This window comes from Bombina bombina, chromosome 5 (genome assembly GCF_027579735.1).
Source record: "Bombina bombina isolate aBomBom1 chromosome 5, aBomBom1.pri, whole genome shotgun sequence".
Taxonomy (NCBI): domain Eukaryota; kingdom Metazoa; phylum Chordata; class Amphibia; order Anura; family Bombinatoridae; genus Bombina; species Bombina bombina.
This window is the reverse complement of record NC_069503.1, coordinates 307,991,157-308,013,120: the sequence shown is the minus strand read 5'-3', so window position 1 is coordinate 308,013,120 and position 21,964 is coordinate 307,991,157. Positions and strand designations below refer to the sequence as shown.

The 21,964-nt window shown below is 36.7% G+C and overlaps 1 protein-coding gene across 1 annotated transcript in view; it reads left to right on the top strand.

Annotated features, from left to right (window-relative positions):
- Positions 1-21,964, top strand: part of ASNS (asparagine synthetase (glutamine-hydrolyzing)) — a 111,345-nt gene that overhangs the window by 29,877 nt on the left and 59,504 nt on the right. The window contains exons 7-8 of the mRNA XM_053714085.1: positions 5,069-5,195; positions 11,433-11,539. Coding sequence (XP_053570060.1) covers positions 5,069-5,195; positions 11,433-11,539 — 234 coding nt within the window. The remainder of the gene's footprint in view (positions 1-5,068; positions 5,196-11,432; positions 11,540-21,964) is intronic.

The following is a 21,964-nucleotide window of genomic DNA, read 5'->3' as shown; positions in this document are numbered from 1 at the left end:
CAGGCGGACCGGAATCACCACAAATCAACCCGATCGAGTACGATCGGGTTGATTGACAACCCCCTGCTGGCGACTGTTTGGCCGCGAATCTGCAGGGGACGGTGTTGCACCAGCAGCTCACAAGAAAACACACAAAGACATAGATACACACACACCCTCACTGAGACATCCACAGAAAAAACACAAACACACACACACACCCTCACAGAGACATCCAAAGAAAATGCACAAAGACATATGTACATATCCTCACAGAGACATCCACAGAAAACACAGACATACATACACACACACAATCTCACAAAGACACCCACAAAAAATGCACAAAGACGTAAGCACACACCCTCACAGAGACATCCCCAGAAAATGTACAAAGACATACACACACACCCTCACAGAGACTTCCACAGAAAATGTACAAAGACATACACTCACACACACCCTAACAGAGACATCTACAAAAAATGCACAAAGACAGACACACAGAGAGACCCACAGAAAAAATACATACCCCTCATAGACACCCACAGAAAATACACAGACATATGCACACACCATCACAGAGATACCTACAGAAAACACCCAGACATATGCACAAACCTTCACAGAGACATTCACAGAAAACACACAGACATACATACATACACACACACCCTCACAGAGACATCCACAGAAAATGCACATAGACATATTCACATACCCTCACAGAGACATCCACAGAAAACACACAAATACATACATACCCACCCTCACAGAGGCATCAACATAAAATACACAAAGACATACATACACAAACACCCTTACAGAGATGCCCACAGAAAATGCACAAAGAAATACGCACACACCCTCACAGAGACATCCACAGAAAATGCACGAAGACATAAACACACACCCTTTACAGAGACATCCACAGAAAACACACAGACATAAGCACACACCCTCACAGAAACACCAATAGAAAATGTACAAAGACATTCACACACACCCTCACAGAGACATCCACAGAAAATACACAGACATACATACATACACACACACCCTCACAGAGACATCCACAGAAAATGCACAAAGACATATTCACATACCCTCACAGAGACATCCACAGAAAACACACAAATACATACATACCCACCCTCACAGAGGCATCAACATAAAATACACAAAGACATACATACACAAACACCCTTACAGAGACACCCACAGAAAATGCACAAAGACATACGCACACACCCTCAGAGAGACATCCACAGAAAATGCACAAATACATAAACACACACAACCTCACAGAGACATCCACAGAAAATGCACAAAGACATAAACACACACAACCTTACAGAGACATCCACATAAAGCACACAAAGACATACGCACACACCCTCACTGAGACATCCACAGAAAATGCACAGACAGACACACACACATTCACAGAGAGACCAACAGAAGAAATACATTCACACTCATAGAGACACCAACAAAAGCACAAAGACATAAACACAGACATATATACACACCCCCCCTCACAGAGACATTCACAGAAAACACACAAAGATATACATACACATACACCCTTACAGAGAATCGCCCACAGAAAATGCACAAAGTCATAAACACACACACCTTCACAGAGACATCCACAGAAAATGCACAAAGACATAAACACTTCCTCGCACTTCAATGGCCTTCCAAAAGATTTACGGGTAGATTACGAGTTGTGCGTTAGGCTTAAAAAGCAGCGTTAAGAGGTCCTAACTCTGCTTTTTAACGCCCGCTGGTATTACGAGTCTTGAAGGTACAGGCTCACTGCTCACTTTTTTTTTTGGCCAGACTTGGAAATACCGCAAATCCACTTACGTAAATTGCGTATCCTATTTTTTCAATGGGACTTGCATAGCGCCGTTATTACAAATCTGAATGATCTGTCAGAATGGGTAGATGAAGAAAAGCACTTTTTAAAGGTTGACAATGTTTGTTTGTTTTGCCCCCATTTTCCCCAACCAAAAGCACCACTTCAAATCTAGTGTACAAATGTTCCTTTCTGTCAGCAGTACTTATGGAAAAAATGCCTCTTGGCATCTGGAAAGTCCTTGCATAAAGGGTCAGTAAACTGGAATGTAATAATAATAATTTTATATATATATATATATATATATATATATATATAAAATAAAAAAAATCATATCTGCCATAAGGGCACCTACCATTTGTGTATTGAAGAGAAAACATTTCTGCATGGTTTTAAATATAGAATTTCTACAGCATTGGCAAATAATCATAAATACACTGCCAAATATTCCTACATTTTTTGTTTTTATGGACCCCTGGACCCACCATACAACTACCACACTGAAGGTACAATCCGCAATTACACAAAGAAATAAAAAACATTTACTAAGTAAGTTCTACCTCCTCTGCAAATGAAAGTGATCTGCCATCTGACTTAGGCACACACTGTACAAACTGAAGTACCAAGTCTGTCTCACACTGTGCATAGTGGTTTAGTATACAGGGGAAGTATCTCAGTACCTCAAAGGTATAGAGAAAATGAACTTGTGCTGCAAACAGCAGCTAAATATATGTGTAGTAACAGGCTGAATACATTTTATTATCTTAAAATATATATTTAATAGGAGTAGAGAAAAGGCTATGTGAAGCCGAAACGAGTTTGAGTTTTGTCCTATTCCGGCCACTCGAGTTGCTTAGTGGTGAAAGTTATTCACTGAATATACACTGAGAAATAGCTATCTGGGAGTAAGCAGGAGTTGCGGTTTAAACTTTGGAGGTCCCTGGATAGCTGGATTGCAATACAAGACAGCCGGTGTAAGTAATAAAGTGCACCTTATGCCTATGAACGCTTAATGCGTCCTAAAAGGATCCCCTTTCTGTTGTTTTTCTTGTCTGCAGCATATTAACAACAGCAAGCACTTCTACATAACTGCAAACATCCGCTCTCTGAAGCTTTATTAAAGGGACATAATACTCATATGCTAAATCACTTGAAACTGATGAAGTATAACTGTAAAAAGCTGACAGGAAAATATCACCTGAGCATCTCTATGTAAAAAAGGAAGATATTTTACCTCACAATCTCCTCAGCTTAGCAGAGTAAGTTCTGTATAAAAAGTTATACTCAGCTGCTCCCAGTTGCAGGGAAAAAAATAAATAAAAAATGAAGAAATGAACAGCAGCCAATCAGCATCAGCTCTTTTACTGTGATCTCATGAGATTTGACTTAACTCTCATGAGAATTCATAGTAAACTTCCTTTACCTGATTGGTGAAATAAGATGAGAGTGCACGAGGCTCATCCTTTCGGCTGTCCCAGGACAGACATACTAATATGCTGCTTAGAAGTCCTTTACAATGGGATGTGGCTACTGAGAAACTTTTGAGGTAAAATATCTTTCTTTTTTACATAGAGATGTTCAGGTGATATTTTCTAGTCAGCTTTTTACAGCTATACTGCATCACTTTCAAGTGTTTAAACATTTGGGTATTATGGCCCTTTAATTCAACTATGCTTTGACTGACTTTTCTGTTTGTCTTATGATTTGAAACACTGACTTTAACTTTATTTTTAAACAGTTTTTAATTGTTTTTTGCTTTGTGTATCTGTTTGTGTATGTTTGATCTTTAGATAACACACGTTATATACTCATCAAATATATTTTAAGATAATAGAATTTATTCAGCCAGTTACTACACATATATTTAGCTGCTGTTTGCAGCGCAAGTGCATTTTCTCTGTACCTTTGCGGTACTGAGATCCTTCCCCTGTATAGTATTTCTGAATTAATGATAGAGGGATTCCTTAATTATATGTACCTGCATTGTATGTAAATCTCTTTTCAGCGCTGGTGCATTACACTTTTTAGAATAGTAGTTTAGTGCACACTCAGAAATCCTCTCAAATGCTAATGCTTTACTCCTTGTAATGACATTTACCGCACACAATAGCACTCTGCTGTAGCGCCCTCTGGTGGCTTGCAACATTTTTAAAAAAAATAATAGTTGTCTTTGCCTCATGGGGCCCCCTTGCCTAGTGGGCCCCTGACAGGAGTCACCCCTTTCACCCCCTGATGGCGACCCTGTCTGTAAATATGGCTGTTTCTGTCACAGGTGTGAGAATATCTAAGATTCAAAATAGCAGAAGCTTTTAAAGGGATACTGAACCCGCATTTTTTCTTTCATTATTCAGATTGAGCATGCCATTTTAAGAAACTTTCTAATTTACTCTTGTTATCAATTTTTCTTCATTCTCTTGGTATCTTTATTTGAAAAAGCAGGAATGTAAGTTTATGAGCCGGCCCATCTTTGCTTCAGAACCTAAGTAGCGCTTGCTGATTGGTGGTTAAATGTAGCCACCAATCAGCAAGCGCTATCCAGGGTCTGAACCAAAAATGGTCTGGCTCGTAAGCTTACACTCCTGCTTTTTTAAAATAAAGATACCAAGAGAACAAAGAAAAATTGATAATAGGAGTAAATTAAAAAGTTGTTTAAAATTGCATGCTCTATCTGAATCACAAAAGAAAAAAAAATTGTGTTCAGTACCCCTTTAAGGTGCTAAAATAGGAAAATGGCTCTTAAATGAGCCCCAGGCACATGAATATAAACATTAGCATGGTGAGCAGTAACCATTATATTGTAGTTGTGTGAGCTTGAGTCAGTAAGGAAAAAATGACAGACTCTAATTACTGCATGTGATTAGAATATCTTTTGAGTTTAATGTCCCACCAACTAGGACACAGCTTTAAAGAATCAACACATGCAATTTGATAATGTACCTTTCAATGTATCCTCTAGTTGCTTATTCAGTAAGTTTTCCATTGACTTGATTAAGCTGAATTGGATTTTTCTCTCTATTGATTGGTATTAATCAGAAATCCCAGAAATTCAATGAAAAATGCTGTTTTGAATAACAAAAATGCTGCTTTAATCTCCAAGAAATAGTTTCTTTAGTCTGTTATGCCAGTACTCAATCCCATTTCAGAAATGCAATATCTTCATTTACTCAATATGCAAATCAATTTACTATAGAACATTGTATAAATAATTACATTTCTGAACTGTAGGTTGCTTCCCACATTGGCAGTGAGCACCATGAAATTATGTTTGATTCTCAAGAAGGTATTCAAGCAGTAGATGAGGTGATCTTCTCGCTGGAAACATATGATATTACAACAGTACGTGCTTCTGTTGGTAAGAGATTTGTTTTCTACACTTGTAAACTGCAATCATCCGTTGCTAGAAATTCTATGTGTCACACATATTTTTTTACAGTTACAAATATAATAATGATCAAAACATTTTGCAAAGTTTTTTCTTTCTTTTTTTTTTTTTTTTAACATCAAATGCCATTTATAAATGAGTTTGCCACAATTCTCTTCTGCCAAGATTTTGTAAGGATCAGACTGTCCTGACTCAGTAAAGCTTGAAAAAATTAAATTAAGAATATGTTCCAGGAATTGTCTATAATACAAATGTTCTTTTTACTGAAAGAAAAAATAAATCTGCCTTTTTTGCCTTTTGAATGATTAGCTAATATTGAACTAAATAATGCATTTTTTTTTTAGTAATTTCTCACTCGTGTTTAAACTGTTTACAGCTATCTTATACCATGCTAACATTTACATAAAATAATGCAATCTGTGTCATTCTCAAATGCTCACAAATCCTGATTAAAATGGTCAATTTGAGTGAGTTGTGGCTGTATTATAGTTACAGATATTGACTACAACACCACTAAATATGAAATTAATTGAGAAGTCAATGATGCAACCCCTATGGCTGCATAAATTGTAAAACATTTGGCAGGGAGCTGTATTTTCAGAGATATTTTGATATGTTGCACCAGTCTGTCTGCATAATGATTTTTATATGCAGCCCTTAAGGTACAACAAACCCATATACTTTCTTTCATGATTTAGACAGATAATACAATTTTAAACAACATTCCAATTTTCTTCTATTATCAAATTTGCTTCATTCTTTAGTTATCCTTTGTTAACATAATAGCAATGCACATGGGTGAGCCAATCACATGAGGCAAATATGTGCAGCCACCAATCAGAAGCTACTGAGCCTATCTAGATATGCTTTTCAGGAAAGAATATCAAGAGAATGAAGCAAATTAGATAATAGAAGTAAATTAGAAAGTTGTTTAAAATGGCATTCTCTATCTGAATCATGAAAGAAGAAAATGTGGGTTAATGTCCCTTTAACACTAAATTAAAAAGTAACAGCTGGTATGTACTGTATTGTCAAAAATTTATTGGGCAGCTTGCCAAAAACAACTGATTTTTCCATTAATGCTAGAGTTGAAAAGAATATAACACTGTAAAATGGTCTCCCTTTTAATGTGTTCACAATAATCAATTTTACTAGTTGGAGTGTACTGAAGTGTTTACAAATAATTACTTTACCTTATTAAATGACTGCACTTGCTTTTTGAAGCTGCTACTTAAACTGAAAATGTCAATACTGCAGTATTAGCTGGAGCAATGTAAAAAAGAGACATCATCATAAATCAACTTCCTGCCCATTTGAAAAGGTGTTCCTGTGTGACTTTGAATACCATGAATCCTTATTAGCTGCTTATCTGATAATATTGACCCATTAAGCTCAAAACCCAAGAAAGTCTGAGCTCCACTATAATGATTTTCATGAAAACATCATTAATATCATGCATGATATCCCAATGACATAATCCCTTGTGGATTTAGCTATGGCATCATCAGTGATATCACAGATTACCAGACCTAGTGCATAATCAACAATCTTAATTTCAATATTATAGATTTATTGTAGCAATAAACAAATAAATAGTACATAGTATTTTATTTTTTAAAATCAAAACGTAAACTATGTAAGAGTAATAATTTAGATGTTTAAGTATGTTATTATTATTATTATTATGAGTAGTAGTAGTAATAGTGTTATAAGTATTGCACTTAATTGTACACCTTTTTACATTTAGGTTATTATTGACATACCCTTGAAATATAATAATGTAAATTGATATCAGACTCTTGATTGCAACGATTAGCAGTGATATAATTACTTTATATCATACAAATATTAGTTATAATAATATTTTAGTAGCATTTCCTGAAATTCAGTAAGACTAATAATTATGATTGAAACTATGAATATTAGCAGAAGTAGAAAAAATAAAATAATTCACAGTACTGTAAATTCCAATGAATCCTGCAACAAAATATATATATATATATATATATATATATTTTTTAAAATATTTTTTTGAGGATATAATTTACAAATTTCCATGTGTAGAGTGCAAAACAAGTAGATATCATACACATCGGCTCACGTATAATATTGTGGAACAAATTATTGTATCTATATATAAGTGCAGAAAAGACATAAGTGATAAGTATCATATTGCAATATAAACAGCAATAATAATATGTACTAACAAGATATATAAGTTTTAAAATAAATCTTATAGTGAATTGTAGGTTAGGCTCACCAGACTGTTACTAGATATATCCTCTAATAGGTATTCATTAGCTATACTATCCTCCTTTTACTTATATTTCAAAGGTAATGGAGATATGGTAAAGAGAAGTAACTCCTAATTGCAAGAGTCAAGGCTTATGAAAAATAAATCCCCACAAAAAAATAATAATAATGGCCTCTCTCGGACCCTTAACATTAGTATAAATGAATAAGGTGGCATGTTAGGGATCACTCAGCAAGTATTGAATATATAGGGCTACTCTTAGACCCTTTACAAAGTATAACATCAATGTTCTATCAAAAATAACTCAACATATATACTAAACATAGCAACTTAAACAGTTGAACACTAGAGATTATTAGGAAACGTTATGGTCTACAATCTGTGTTATGAAGAGGCGCAGAATCAGACACATACTTTAGGGGGGGAAGATGATGTTATTTGTCTAAATGGGCCTTTATTATTTAGTCTGATAATTACTATGTACTCATTTAAGGTACCTGTACCTAATTAGCTGTTGAATGTTACTTTGGCTTCCCTCTGTATGATAATGAGAATTACAAAGAATGGCCATAAGTATCATCTATACCACCATGCCAACTCCATCTTTGTTACCTATATATGTATATCAGTAAATTTTTAGCAAAGGAGATAGCAGGAATTAGGCCAGATACATCTCAAAATAAATGGGATATTTACCCAACAATTAAACCTCTAGGACTGGAATAAACGGCTAAATAACCATGTTGTAGAACAAGAGACCTCTGCTTGAGTGAGTTATATGTATGTCAATTCTGGTTATAATGTGAGTAGTAAGTTGCTAACCTAAGCAGTCTCAGTTTTTATGTCCCAGTAAGGATGATTATCACGTAAGAAACATAATAAGCCTCTCTGATTTAGATATAAAAATGCAATGCTACCCCGGCCGCTGGCAGCATAGCAAGGGGGGAGAGAGAGGAAGGCTTCAAAAAGTGGATAATATAGCTGGTCTGTAGTTTATTTTATGGTCACAATATTGTATAACTGTAGGTAGATATTGAAGCAATAACTGCTATTGAATTCATAAACAACCTAAAGAGGTAAGTACATTATAAAACATAAGGAATCCTTAACATTAATACCAGTGAATGTTATGTGTCATTGCTAACATCCTCTAATAAAATAAAGCTGCAAGTGGACTAAGTTTAGGAGCAGGCAGAGTGATAGAACAACAATTTATCCAACTCTGACAATACTAAACTTGTAAAGAAAATATAATTTACAGACAAAGGGCTCCATGTACTAAGCAGTCAGCGAGCTACCCGCAACAAATCTCGCGTCAAAACTCGCAAACTGATATGTACAAAGCCGTCAATTATGTTAAAACTTGCATCTTTAAAATTGCGAGCGTACTTATCCGCCAAACCTCGCTACCGCTCCATTTTTCACTGTAATTAGACACATTTGACCACCAACTCGCCAAAAAACGAATGTACTAAAAAATCTATTTGTCCGCTCGCTACAATTTCCGCTCCCACCTCGCTATTTTTGCCTCGCCACCTTTTAGGTGGCGGGCAAGGTACAAAACAATAGGAAAGTCAATCTAGACGCCAGTCTAGACATATATAAAAGGCAGTAATATCAGCATTGTACTTACAGCATAACTGGCGTCTAATTTGTCTCTCATTTCCATGTACATAAATTGCGCCCAATTTGTCGACTGTAATTAAAGAGTAATCTATTTAAATTTGTATTGTTAGTTGTCAATCTTTATAATTATTTTTATATTAATATTTATATATTATCAGATCCAGATGAAGCCATATCCAAAATGTAAATAAATATTACAAAAATAACGCTCTGTTATCACTCTTCAAAAAATTTTGAACAATAATAAAGTTGTTTAGATAAGTTGAACTTTTATAGGAGCAAAATATCCCGCGACTACTATGATGTTCGTGACACCTTGCATGTCACGTGTTAATAATTGGCCAGACAATTCAACTGAAAGTTAAGTACCATCAGCTTAGTCGCGGCGAGCGAGGCGTCAAATTTATCAACAATCCGCAACTGCTCGCGGCGGGCTAGACTTGTCTATTTATTGGGGGAATATTAGTACATAGCGACAGCGGACACCATTTCGCCCGCGGCGAGTAACGGCGAGTTTATCCGCGTCTACAATGACGGATGAATTGACGGCTTAGTACATGGAGCCCTAAGTCTTGAACATTTGAGTAGCAAGCAATGGCACCTGCACATTATAGAGAAAAGTTTGAACCACAAAAGAGCAAATGACTGTATGTACACAGAGACAAAATATAGACACACACTTAGAAGAAACGTCCCTCAAGCCTCCAGCTCAGTTGCCATATTTCTGGTTCATTTAATCTATATGTAGGAGAGTCATAAGTGGGAATATAACCATATTTTGTAATGGGTACAGACCCAAAAGCAGCAGTACAGTATAGTGCGGCAGCCCAAGACACACAGTCTATCGAATACTCAGGGGGAACTTCTCGGCTGATAAAGGTATGCTGGATTCAAAAGATGGCTCCCAAATCTGAGTGATAGGCCGCCATGTGGCTTACCAGATGAGCATAGGTAAAAGATTCAGGCCAAACTTCAGCTCCTGTAGTTTACTAAGGCTGCATGAATAGTTTCTACACACATATATGTAGATTATCTGCTGATAGAGATCACCAGACTTAGATAAAATTGTAAGTTTATTAAGATGTATTTAGGAGCTTCATCAAGCTGCTTCCTACCGCATCAAGGGTTGGCTCTGCCCCCAACAAAATATAATTCTTGTTCTTTCCTAAGAAGTATAATAGAATGACAAAGATAAAAGAGTATTTCTAAAAAGGTAACTGTCACATTTCAATGCTGCACATATATAATCTTCATATTAGACCCACTTGACTAGATAAAACGGTTAAAGAGGCTAGACACAAAGATAAGATGAGCAATAGCTATAGCAGTAAATACAGTATTCAACCAGCAAATCTAATCAGGCAGCAAAAGGTAATGCAAAGTAATACACTAGGACACTTTTCGGAAACTAACCTGGATAATATACTAGTATTCAGGAAGTAACTTTTGCACTTTCCTAGAGAACAGTCCAGTAACCAAGCACTGTAATACACCGCTTGATAGCAGTGATCCCAATCCTATAAACAGGCAGGGTCATACACAGATATTCAGGCAACAAGAGGTTTAACATATAGCAGTATACAAAAGGCACAATCTACTAATTAAAAGGATAGTATACACCAATTTTCATACACTACACATAAAAGGCCCTACTATAATGAAGAATATGCACATATACTGATCTACAAATCCAGTATAAAACCTTTTATTCGAGTTTAGCACTGTTGAGGAGGTTAGGCTTGGACACCCATTGAAAGGAGATGGAAAACCAGGAAGAAACCCCCCCCTGTATATGAAAAGACCCATTACACAAACAGGAGCAACCAGGAGTCTGTAGACAGGTCTACATCTGATACTTTGGAGCTTGTTAGGAGTCTAAAAATCAGCACAATGTTATTAAAAATCATCAAAACTATACATTGTTACAGAAACACTCCCAGATGGGCTATATAAATGGATCAAAACATTTATGCAAATAAAAATCTGGTGTACAATGTCCCTTTAAGCAAGGTCTTCACTGGTATTCAGGTAATAAGCGGTTAAAGTGGCATATTATAAGAACAAACCAGTAATCAGGCAGAATCATAAAGTGTTATTCACACACACACCAAAATCTGCATGAAAACATATGTGATACTGTACACACCCAGACAGTCCCGCCTACAAATATATATATTATTGTCCAATATTTTGTCTCATACATGTAAAATATTTTAGGTAATTTCTTGCAAATTCTATATGGTTGACTTTGCTTAGCTACAGGATAATCTGTGAGAAATAGGAATAAAAAACCACATATCTAATATCAACAATTTGTTTATTTTCAGGAATGTATTTGATTTCCAAGTACATAAGGAAAAACACAGACAGCGTGGTCATCTTCTCTGGAGAGGGTTCCGATGAACTCACACAGGGGTATATATATTTCCACAAGGTTAATATTTTCTTGTTATTTTCTTTTTGAAATGTCAGAGAAAATCCATAAATGTTTACTTGTGGGAAGACAGTAATTGCATTTGCAGAAAGTCTGTTATTGTTTCATATTTTCCAATATATTATTCTGGGAACAAAGAATCTCTATACTACTAATGCTGTCATTCTGCATTTATATGTGTACTAGAAAATAGCCTGCTCTATATGTTATATACCTGAATGTTGGATGATAAGTCCTTGGCTGCCAAAATCTGCAACACATCGGCAATTAAGAGGTTAAATAAATACTGCCAATAAGATTTATAGCATTTTATTAATCAATGAACTTTTGTCTTAAACACAGTTTGGCAACAATTTCTGCCAAATTGATTCTATAAAATAAAACATAAAGGTACTAGCAGAGACTACAGATGCAGAAGACATTAGGAAGACATATATATACAGTATATACTGTATATATATATATATATATATATATATATATATATATATATATACTGTATATACTGTGTATATATATATATATATATATATATATATATATATATAGGCAAGGTATTTAACCCCTTAGTGAAAGACCATTTTTCAATTTTCTTACCTTTAAAGGGCCATTATACACTCATTTTTTCTTTGCATAAATGTTTTGTAGATGATCTATTTATAAAGCCCATAAAGTTTTTTTTTTTAAAAAAATGTATAATTTTGCTTATTTTTAAATAACATTGCTCTGATTTTCAGACTCCTAACCAAGCCCCAAAGTTTTATTTGAATACCGTCAGCTACCTTCTCCAGCTTGCTCCTGTTTGTGTAAAGGGTCTTTTCATATGCAAAAGAAGGGGAGGGGTTTCTTATTTACCACTTGCAGTGGGCTTTCCAGCTACCTTTTCAACTGAAAGCTTCTAAGTACGTTTTTAAACCATTTTATACTGGATTTTTATATCAGTATCTGTGCATCTTATTCTTTATAGTAATGTCTATTACATGCAGTTATATGAAAATGAGTGTATACTGTCCCTTTAAGGGCCAGATCTATTTTTACATTTTTGCAGTGTTTGTGTTTAGCTGTAATTTTCCTCTTCCTCATTTACTGTACCCACACATATTATATACCGTTTTTCTCGCCATTAAATTGACTTTCTAAAGATACCATTATTTTCATCATATCTTATAATTTACTGCAAAAAATATAAAATATGATGAAATAATGGAAAAAAACATACTTTTTCTAACTTTGACTCCAAAATCGGTTACACATTTACAACCACCAGAAACACCCATGTTAAATAGTTTCTAAATTTTATCTTGAGTTTAGAAATACCCAATGTTTACATGTTCTTTGTTTTTTTTTTGCAAGTTATAGGGCAATAAGTACAAGTAGCACTTTGCTATTTCCAAACCATTTTTATTTTCAAATTAGCCATAGTTACACTGTAACACTGATATCTGTCAGGAATCCCTGAATAACCCTTCACATGTATATATAGATTTTTTTTAGAAGACAACCCAAAGTATTGATCTAAGCCCATTTTGGTATATTTCATGCCACCATTTCACTGCCAAATGCGATCAAATAAAAAAAAAATAGTTAACTTTTTCACAAACTTTAGGTTTCTCACTGAAATTATTTACAAACAACTTGTGCAATTATGGCACAAATGGTTGTAAATGCTTCTCTGGGATCCCCTTTGTTTAGAAATAGCAGACATATATGGCTTTGGCATTACTTTTTGGTAATTAGAAGCGGTTAAAAATGCAGCTGCACACCACACTTGTATTATGCGCAGCAGTTAAGGGGTTCATTAGGTAGCTTGTAGGGTTAATTTTAGCTTTAGTGTAGTGCAGTAAACAACCCAAAGTATTGATCTAGGCCCATTTTGGTACATTTCATGCCACCATTTCACCGTCAAAAGCGATCAAATAAAAAAAAATCGTTAACTTTTTCACTAACTTTAGGTTTCTCACTGAAATTATTTACAAACCTTTTGTGCAATTATGGCACAAATGGTTGTAAATGCTTCTCTGGGATCCCCTTTTTCAGAAATAGCAGACATACACCCTGTTCCAAATTATTATGCAAATTCTATTTCAGTGTCACAAAGATTAAATATTTTTTTTTCAGTTTAACTCATGGATGGCATTGTGTCTCAGGGCTCTTTTGATCAATGAAAACAATCTCGGACACCTGTGATAATTAGATTGCCAGGTGAGCCCAATTAAAGGAAAAACCACTAAAGGATGGTATTCAACATTATTAAGCAAAGCACCATTTTCAACCAATATGGGGAAGAAAAAGGATCTCTCTGCTGCCGAAAAGAGTGAAATAGTTCAATGCCTTGGACGAGGTATGAAAACATTAGATATTTCACGATTTCATCGCACTATTAAGAGATTTGTGGCTGATTCAGAGCACAGACGGGTTCGTGCAGATAAAGGCACATTGAGGAAGATTTCTGCCAGATCCATGCATCGGATCAAGAGAGCAGCTGCTAAAATACCATTACATAGCAGCAAACATATATTTGAAGCTGCTGGTGCCTCTGGAGTCCCACGGACAGCAAGGTATAGAGTCCTCCAGAGTCTTGCAACTGTGCATAAACCTTCCATTCGGCCACCACTAACCAATGATCACAAGCAGAAACGGCTGCATTGGGCAGAAAAATACATGAAGACTAATTTTCAAACAGTCCTGTTCACTGATGAGTGCCGTGCAACCCTGGATGGTAAAGATGGATGGAGTAGTGGATGGTTGGTGGATGGCCACCCTGTTCCAACAAGGCTGCGACTTCAGCAAGGCGGTGGTGGAGTCATGTTTTGGGCCGGAATCATGGGAAGAGAGCTGGTCTGCCCCTTTAGGGTCCCCGAAGGTGTAAAGATGACCTCTGCAAAGTATGTGGAGTTCCTAACTGACCACTTCCTTACCTGGTACAGAAGGAAGAACTATGCTTTCCGTAATAAAATCATCTTCATGCATGACAATGCACCATCTCATGCTGCAAAGAATACCTCTGCATCAATGGCTGCTATGGGGATAAAAGGAGAGAAAATCATGGTGTGGCCTCCATCCTCCCCTGACCTCAATCCTATTGAGAACCTTTGGAGCATCCTCAAGCAAAAGATCTATGAGGGTGGGAGGCAGTTTATATCCAAACAGCAGCTCTGGGAGGCTATTCTGACATCTTGCAAACAAATTCAAGCAGAAACTGTCCAAAAACTCACAAGTTCAATGGATGCAAGACTTGTGAAGCTGCTATCAAATAAGGGGTCCTATGTTAAAATGTAACGTGACCTGTTAAAATGTTTAAAAAGTTAAAATGTTGTTCAAAGTTTCATTGAAATAGCTTTTGATTTCAGTAAATATGCTGCAAACACAACAACTGACAATTTTCAGTTCTTTACAACCTATAAAGTGTTTTGAAACTTACTGTGCGTAATAATTTGGAACAGTGCATTGTAAGTTTTTTATTTTGAAAAAAAATACTGTTATCATTAGGAGGTTTGTTCAATAAAATTTGAATTGTACTCTTAAAAGTTGATAACATGAGAATTATGCTGACTGTTGTTTACATCAATTATTTAGTTAAATGTGAAAAATATCATTGGCATAATAATTTGGAACAGGGTGTATATGGCTTTGGCGTTCCTTGTTGGTAATCAGAAAGACGCTAAATGCCGCTGCGCACCACGCCTGTATTTTGCCCAGCAGCAGTTAAGGGATTAGTTAGGTAGCTTGTAGGGTTAATTTTAGCTTTAGTGTAGAGATCAGCCTTCAACCTGACATATCCCACCCCCTGATCCCTACCTGATCCCCTTCAAACAGCTCTCTTCCCTCCCTCACCTCACAATTGCACCGCCATCTTAAGTACTGGCAGAAAGTCTGCCAGTACTAAAAAAAAAGCATTTTTTTTTATTATTTTTTGTTTTTATTTTTTATATTGATTCTGTTATATTGATCTGTTGGATTCCTCCTTAGCCCCAAACCTCCCCGATCCCCCCTATACAGCTCACTAACCCTCTCCCCATTTGCTGCCATCTTGGGTACTGGCAGCTGTCTGCCAGTACCCAGTTAACCAAAAAAATGTTTTTTTTTTTTTTATATACAATAAAACATTTTCTGTAGTGTAGCTGCCCCCCTCAATACCCTACCCCCTCCCAGATCCCTTGCCCAACATTTATTCCCCCCCTCTCGCTCTCTCCTTCCCATATATTTACAATTTATTAATGTAAATGTGGCAAGCGCACACTCCCAAGACCCCCCGCACTCCTGCCGTATCGCGCACACTTCTGTGTGACATGATCCAGAACTAACGAACAATGGGCCGCCCACCCACCTCCCTGCTACGGCTCTCACCCAACAACGATCAGCAGCATTGATGGCCGATGCAGAGAGGGCCACAGAGTGGCCCTCCCTGCATCGGTGGATAAAAAAGGGTATTGCAGTGATGCCTCAATTACAAGGCATCACTGCAATACCCTGAAATCGTCTGGAAGCGATCACCATCACCACATGTCAGGCACGTCCTTGATCCTTAACTGTATTTTTTGCCAGACACGTCCTTGGTCATTAAGGGGTTAAATTAGTGTAGCAATGAGTGGTACATTCCAATTTTTTTTTTTTGCTTACACCGATTTTAGGGCCCGATTTATCATTTGTCGGCCTTACATGATTCGCTGTAGCAAATCATGTCCGCCCGACATCTTTTGTGAAATGATTGTACAATGCCGCCCCCTGCACATTTGCGGCCAATCGGCTGCTAGCAGGGGGTGTCAATCTTCCTGATACCGATTTTTATTGTTTTAAAAGATAGATAATACCTTTATTACCCATTACCTAGTTTTGCATAACCAACACAGTTATATTAATACACTTTTTACCTCTGTGATTATCTTGTATCTAAGCCTCTACAAACTGCCCCCTTATTTCAGTGCTTTTGACAGATTTGCAGTTTAGCCAATCAGTGCTGGCTCCTAGGTAACTCCACGTGCATGAGCACAGTGTTATCTATATGACTAAGATGAACTAACACCCTCTAGTGGTGAAAAACTGTCAAAATACATTCAGCTTAGAGGCGGCCTTCAAGGTCTAAGAAATTAGCATATGAACCTCCTAGGTTTAGCTTTCAACTAAGAATGCCAAGAGAACATAGCAAAATTGGTGATAAAAGTAAACTGGAAAGTTGTTTAAAATTACATGCCCTATCTGAATCATGAATTTATTTTGGACTAGACTGTCTCTTTAAGACAGCTGCTTCTTAAATCCTGTTTCCGGTGAGCCAGAAAGCTCATGCAGAATAAGCAGCAATAACCCACAGGGGCCGATTTATCAATGTCTGTCCGACATGATACGCTGTAGCATATCATGTCCGACAAACATCGCTAAATGCAAACGCTGTCGGCATTTAACATTGCACAAGCAGTTCTGGTGAACTGCTTGTGCAATGCCACCCCATGCAGATTCACGGCCAATCAGCCGCTAGCAGGGGGTGTCAATCAACCCTATCGTATACAATCGGGCGAATTGCAGACCGCAGCCTCGGAACCCACTGGGATGCAGCGTAGACAAACGTAACAATAAAAAAAAAAACCCACCTCCTGCATGAAGTATAACAAAAAAAAACCCGAACCTCCCACACCAAGTATTAACACATACACAGCAAACCCACTTATTGCAAAATAATAAAGTAATTAACCCCTAAATCCCTTAACCATCAACCACCCATATCGCAATAAATCTAATTACCCTATAAACCCCTAAACAGCAAAACCCAAACATCACAATAAACTTATTTACCCTATTAACCCCTAAATCACAAAACCCACACATCGCAATACATATAATTAACCTATTAACCCCTAAACCGCAAAACCCACACATCACAATAAACCTATTTACCCTATTAACCCCTAAACCGCAAAAACCCCACATCGCAATAAACCTAATTAACCTATTAACCCCTTAAACCGCCTAAACCCACAACGCAAATAACTAATTACATTACTAAGCCCCTAACCTAACACCCCCTAACCTAAAACCCCATAAACTAACACAAATTAACTAAACAAAAAATATGAAGTTAAAAAAAAAAGCTAAGATTTAAAAAAAAGGCTAACATTACAGAAAATAAAAAAAAACAAATTACCAAAGTTTACAAAATTAAACCTAATCCCTATGAAAAAAAAAAAAAAACCCAAATAAAAACACCCCCTAATCTAAGAATAAACTGCCAGTAGCCCTTAAAGGTGCTTTTTGCAGGGCATTGCCCCAAGATAAAAACAGCTCTATTAAAGAAGAAAAAAGTCTAAGTCCCCCCTAACAGTAAAACCCCCCAAAATAAAAGAACCTAACACTAAAAAAAACTAAACTACCCATTGCCCTGAAAAGGGCATTTGTTTGGACATTGCCCTTAAAAGGACATTTAGCTCTTTTACTGCCCATCCCTAATCTAAATAAAAGAAGCCCCCCCCAAAAAAACTTAAAAAACCTATGTCTAACCCCCAGGTTGGTACTCACCGTTCCTAAAGTCCGGTGGAGAAAGGCCTGTTCCAGGCTGTGAAGTCTTCTTCCAATCGGCGACCTCTTCTGTCTTCTTCCAGGAACAATCTGGCGTGGAGCGGAGGGCGGGGGGGGTTACTGTTAGGGGGGACGTATACTTTTTTCTTCTTTAAAAGAGCTGTTTATCTTGGGGCAATGCCCTGCAAAAAGCTCCCTTTAAGGGCTTCTGGCAGTTTATTCTTAGATTAGGGGGTGTTTTTATTGGGGGGGGGGGCTTTTTCATTTTCATAGGGATTAGATTTAATTTTGTAAACTTTGGTCATTTGTTTTTTTATTTTCTGTAATATTAGATTTTTTTTTATTTTCTGTAATTTTAGCTTAATTTAAACTTAGGTTTAATTTTTGGGGCAAGACAATACAAAAAACAGATAATAAAGTGCCCTACTGCATATCCCTAAATTAGTATTTTGTCAGCCCTCATAAGACCATATCAAACACAAACGTTATTAATCTGGTATGTTTAACAACAGCTCTTGTAACAGTATCCTTTAAGATTGATACACAATTTACTTGGTGTTAGGATGGAAGTTCATAAGTCCCATATAATCAGCGTATTAGAGTTGCAGCTCCTCAAGAAAAAGTCCCATCACAGACTGTTCAAAAAGATCACTATACAAACGAGAAGATAGAGAAGTGCAACACGCATCTGAGTGTAGACAATAAGTATAATTTATTAAATAGCCCCTTCCTAGAGTGCTACTTACAGAATAAAAACATGTACCATTCACATAAGTTGTGTACAACTATGGTGCTAGCTTCGGCGTCTGACGAGTCACTAGCCTGCCTCCTTCTGGAAACTCCCAGCTGATTCAATCGTCAGAGTGTTTTACACATTGTTTTTTCTGACAGCTTCTCTGCTGCTTTCCGTGTATGGGATTCACCAATCCAAGATAGGGAGCCAGGCTGCATATAATAAGTTCGTATGCAACAGCCAGACGTTGATGAAAGTGAAATATAACAAACCTTTATAAAACACGGTTTCTCAGCTCATCCAACTGCTCACACAAATGTGAGTTCGGTAGCCTCACTGAAACCTAATAAAAAGCTATAAAATCTCGACATATGTTTCGTGTCTGACTTGACACTTTTTCAAGAGTTAATTTTTGGGGGTTTGACTTAGGTTTTTTTAAAAATATTATTATTATTATTTTTTAGATTACGGATGGGCAGCAAAAGAGCTGAATGCCCTTTTAAGGGCAATGCCCATACAAATGCCCTTTTTAGTGTTAGGTTTATTTATTTTGGGGGGTTTGGTGGGTGGTGGGTTTTCCTGCTAGGGGGGACTGCAAAAGAGCTGTTTAACTTAGGGCAATGCACTACAAAAGTCCCTTTTAAGGGCTATTGGTAGTTTAGCATTAGATTAGGGGGTGTTTTTATTTTGGGGGGCTTTTTTATTATCATAGGAATTAGGTTTTATTTGTTTATTTTTCAGACTGGGAGGGGAGAGAGAGCAAATGAGAGGGGAGAGAGAGCAAATGAGAGGGGAGAGAGAGAGCAAAACAGAGGAGGGAGAGAAAGCAAAATAGAGGGGGCAGAGAGAGCAAAAGAGAAGGGGGAGAGAGAGCAAAAGAGAAGGGGGAGTGAGAGCAAAAGAGAGGGGGAGAGAGAGAGCAAAAGAGAGCGGGAGAGAGAGCAAAAGAGAGGGTTGAGAGAGAGCAAAAGAGAGGGGCGGAGAGAGCCACCCTGCCATTTTGGTTCCTTCACCACAATAGACTGCCCTTCTGAAAATGGCAGGGTGGTTCGGTGGCTCCGTCACCACAATAGACTATATATATATATATATATATATATATATTAGAAGTATATTGTATTTGTGTATGTATACATGTGTTTATTAGGGATTTGCAGGGGAATTTTTTTTTTTTTAAATTACATTTTCGTAACGAATATTCAAGGAAATTAGTTTCCCCGAATATTTGTTCCCTGCGCTATTCAGTTTCCATTTAGTTTAAACCAAAACGAAAATCTAATTTTTGTTAAACATTTAATTTAATTTTTGTTAAAACAAATGTGTTTCGAAGCTACAGGTGAAAAGTACATTCTTACCTTAACACGCTCTGGAGAGCGCGCTAACCCAATCTTCTTTTTTCCAGAGCCCTGGCCACGCTAACAGGAGGCTTAGCAGTTTGGCACCCAGAACTTGCACTAAAGTTAAAGCCGACAGGGCTCTCGCAAGAAGAGGATTTATCTATCTATCTCTATAGATATATATTTATAAATATATATATATATATATATATATATATATATATATATATATATACACACTCACTGGCAATTGTATTAGGTACACCTGTTTAATTGCTTGGTAACATAAATTGCTAATCAGCCAATCACATGGCAGCAACTCGATACATTTAGGCATCTAGACGGGGTGAAGACAACTTGCTGAAGTTCAAACCGAGCATCAGAATAGGGAAGAAAAGAGATTTAAGTGACTTTGAACGTGGTTTTTGGTGCCAGACGGGCTGGTCTGAGTATTTCAAAAACTGCTGATCTACTGGGATTTTCACACACAACCATCTCTATGGTATACAGAGAATAGTCCAAAAAAGAGAAAATATCCAGTGAGCGGCAGTTGTGTGGATGACAATGCCTTGTTGATCTCTTAATCATGCTAATAATGTGACATTTACATTGCATTTAAATACCATCTCAGTGGCGCCAAAACTGACCTCTCAGGGACCTATGGTCGCCTCCTAGTGGTTATACAATATACCTACACCATTAAAATCAATCCTTAGTTAATGACATTAAAAACATAGGGATAACAAAAAACAAATGGCTTTATCCTTATGATATTTATACATTTCAATTCTATATAGACATTCTTTTTCTCTTTTGTCTAAGCAATTTATAGTAAGCTGTTAATCAAAAAATATACAATTTAACATTACTAAGTAGCAGCAGTGATGCAATCAAGAAATTGTTTTTTAATGCTATTCATTTTGCAATACTATATTACTGCTGTATTTTTGTATCAGGATCTCATTTCCCATTAAGAATCAAATTATTGTGAAAGCTTTCATTCAGTAATACTATATTGTTGCAATGTTTTTGTCAGAACCTCAGTACCTGTTAAACATACTACATGTATCAATATTAGAGTGTTGATTAATGGAAACATGACAGGTCAAAATCCCTGTTAAGTCCTTTTGGGATCAAAGTGTCAAAGTGGTGTATCCACCACATTTCACGCTGTTTTAATAACACTTCTCTATTTGCTCCGTTACGTTTATAATTGACATGCTCAATTACTTGCCACCTAAGTTGGCTAACTGTGTGTCCTTTTTCTATAAAGTCATTTGATAGGGGTGCGTCTAGATTCTTCCTTCTAATATTAGACCTGTGTTGTGTGAGTCTCTCTCTTATGAGTTGAGTAGTCTCCCCTAGATAGATCAAAGAGCACGGACACTTAATTAGATAGATAACGTAACTGCTGTTGCATGTATGGTACCCATTGATCTGATATTAGTTGCCATTATGTGGATGGTAAAAATTCTTTCCCCTAATAATTGAGTTGCAGCTGGCACAGTTTAAACAAGGGTAACACCCTTTGTTTTTACCCCCAATGTATGTTTGCTTAATAGCTCTTTCAGAACCTACATCAGATCTAACCAGATGGTCTCTGATGTTGCTTACTCTCCTGTATGCCATCAAAGGTGGTTCTTTAAACTCTTCAGTATGGGGATTACAATCTCTTAATACATGCCAGTTCTTTTTAATGGCATTTTTAATGACTTCACTATGTGGATTGAATCCCCATATTGAAGAGTTTAAAGAACCACCTTTGATGGCATACAGGAGAGTAAGCAACATCAGAGACCATCTGGTTAGATCTGATGTAGGTTCTGAAAGAGCTATTAAGCAAACATA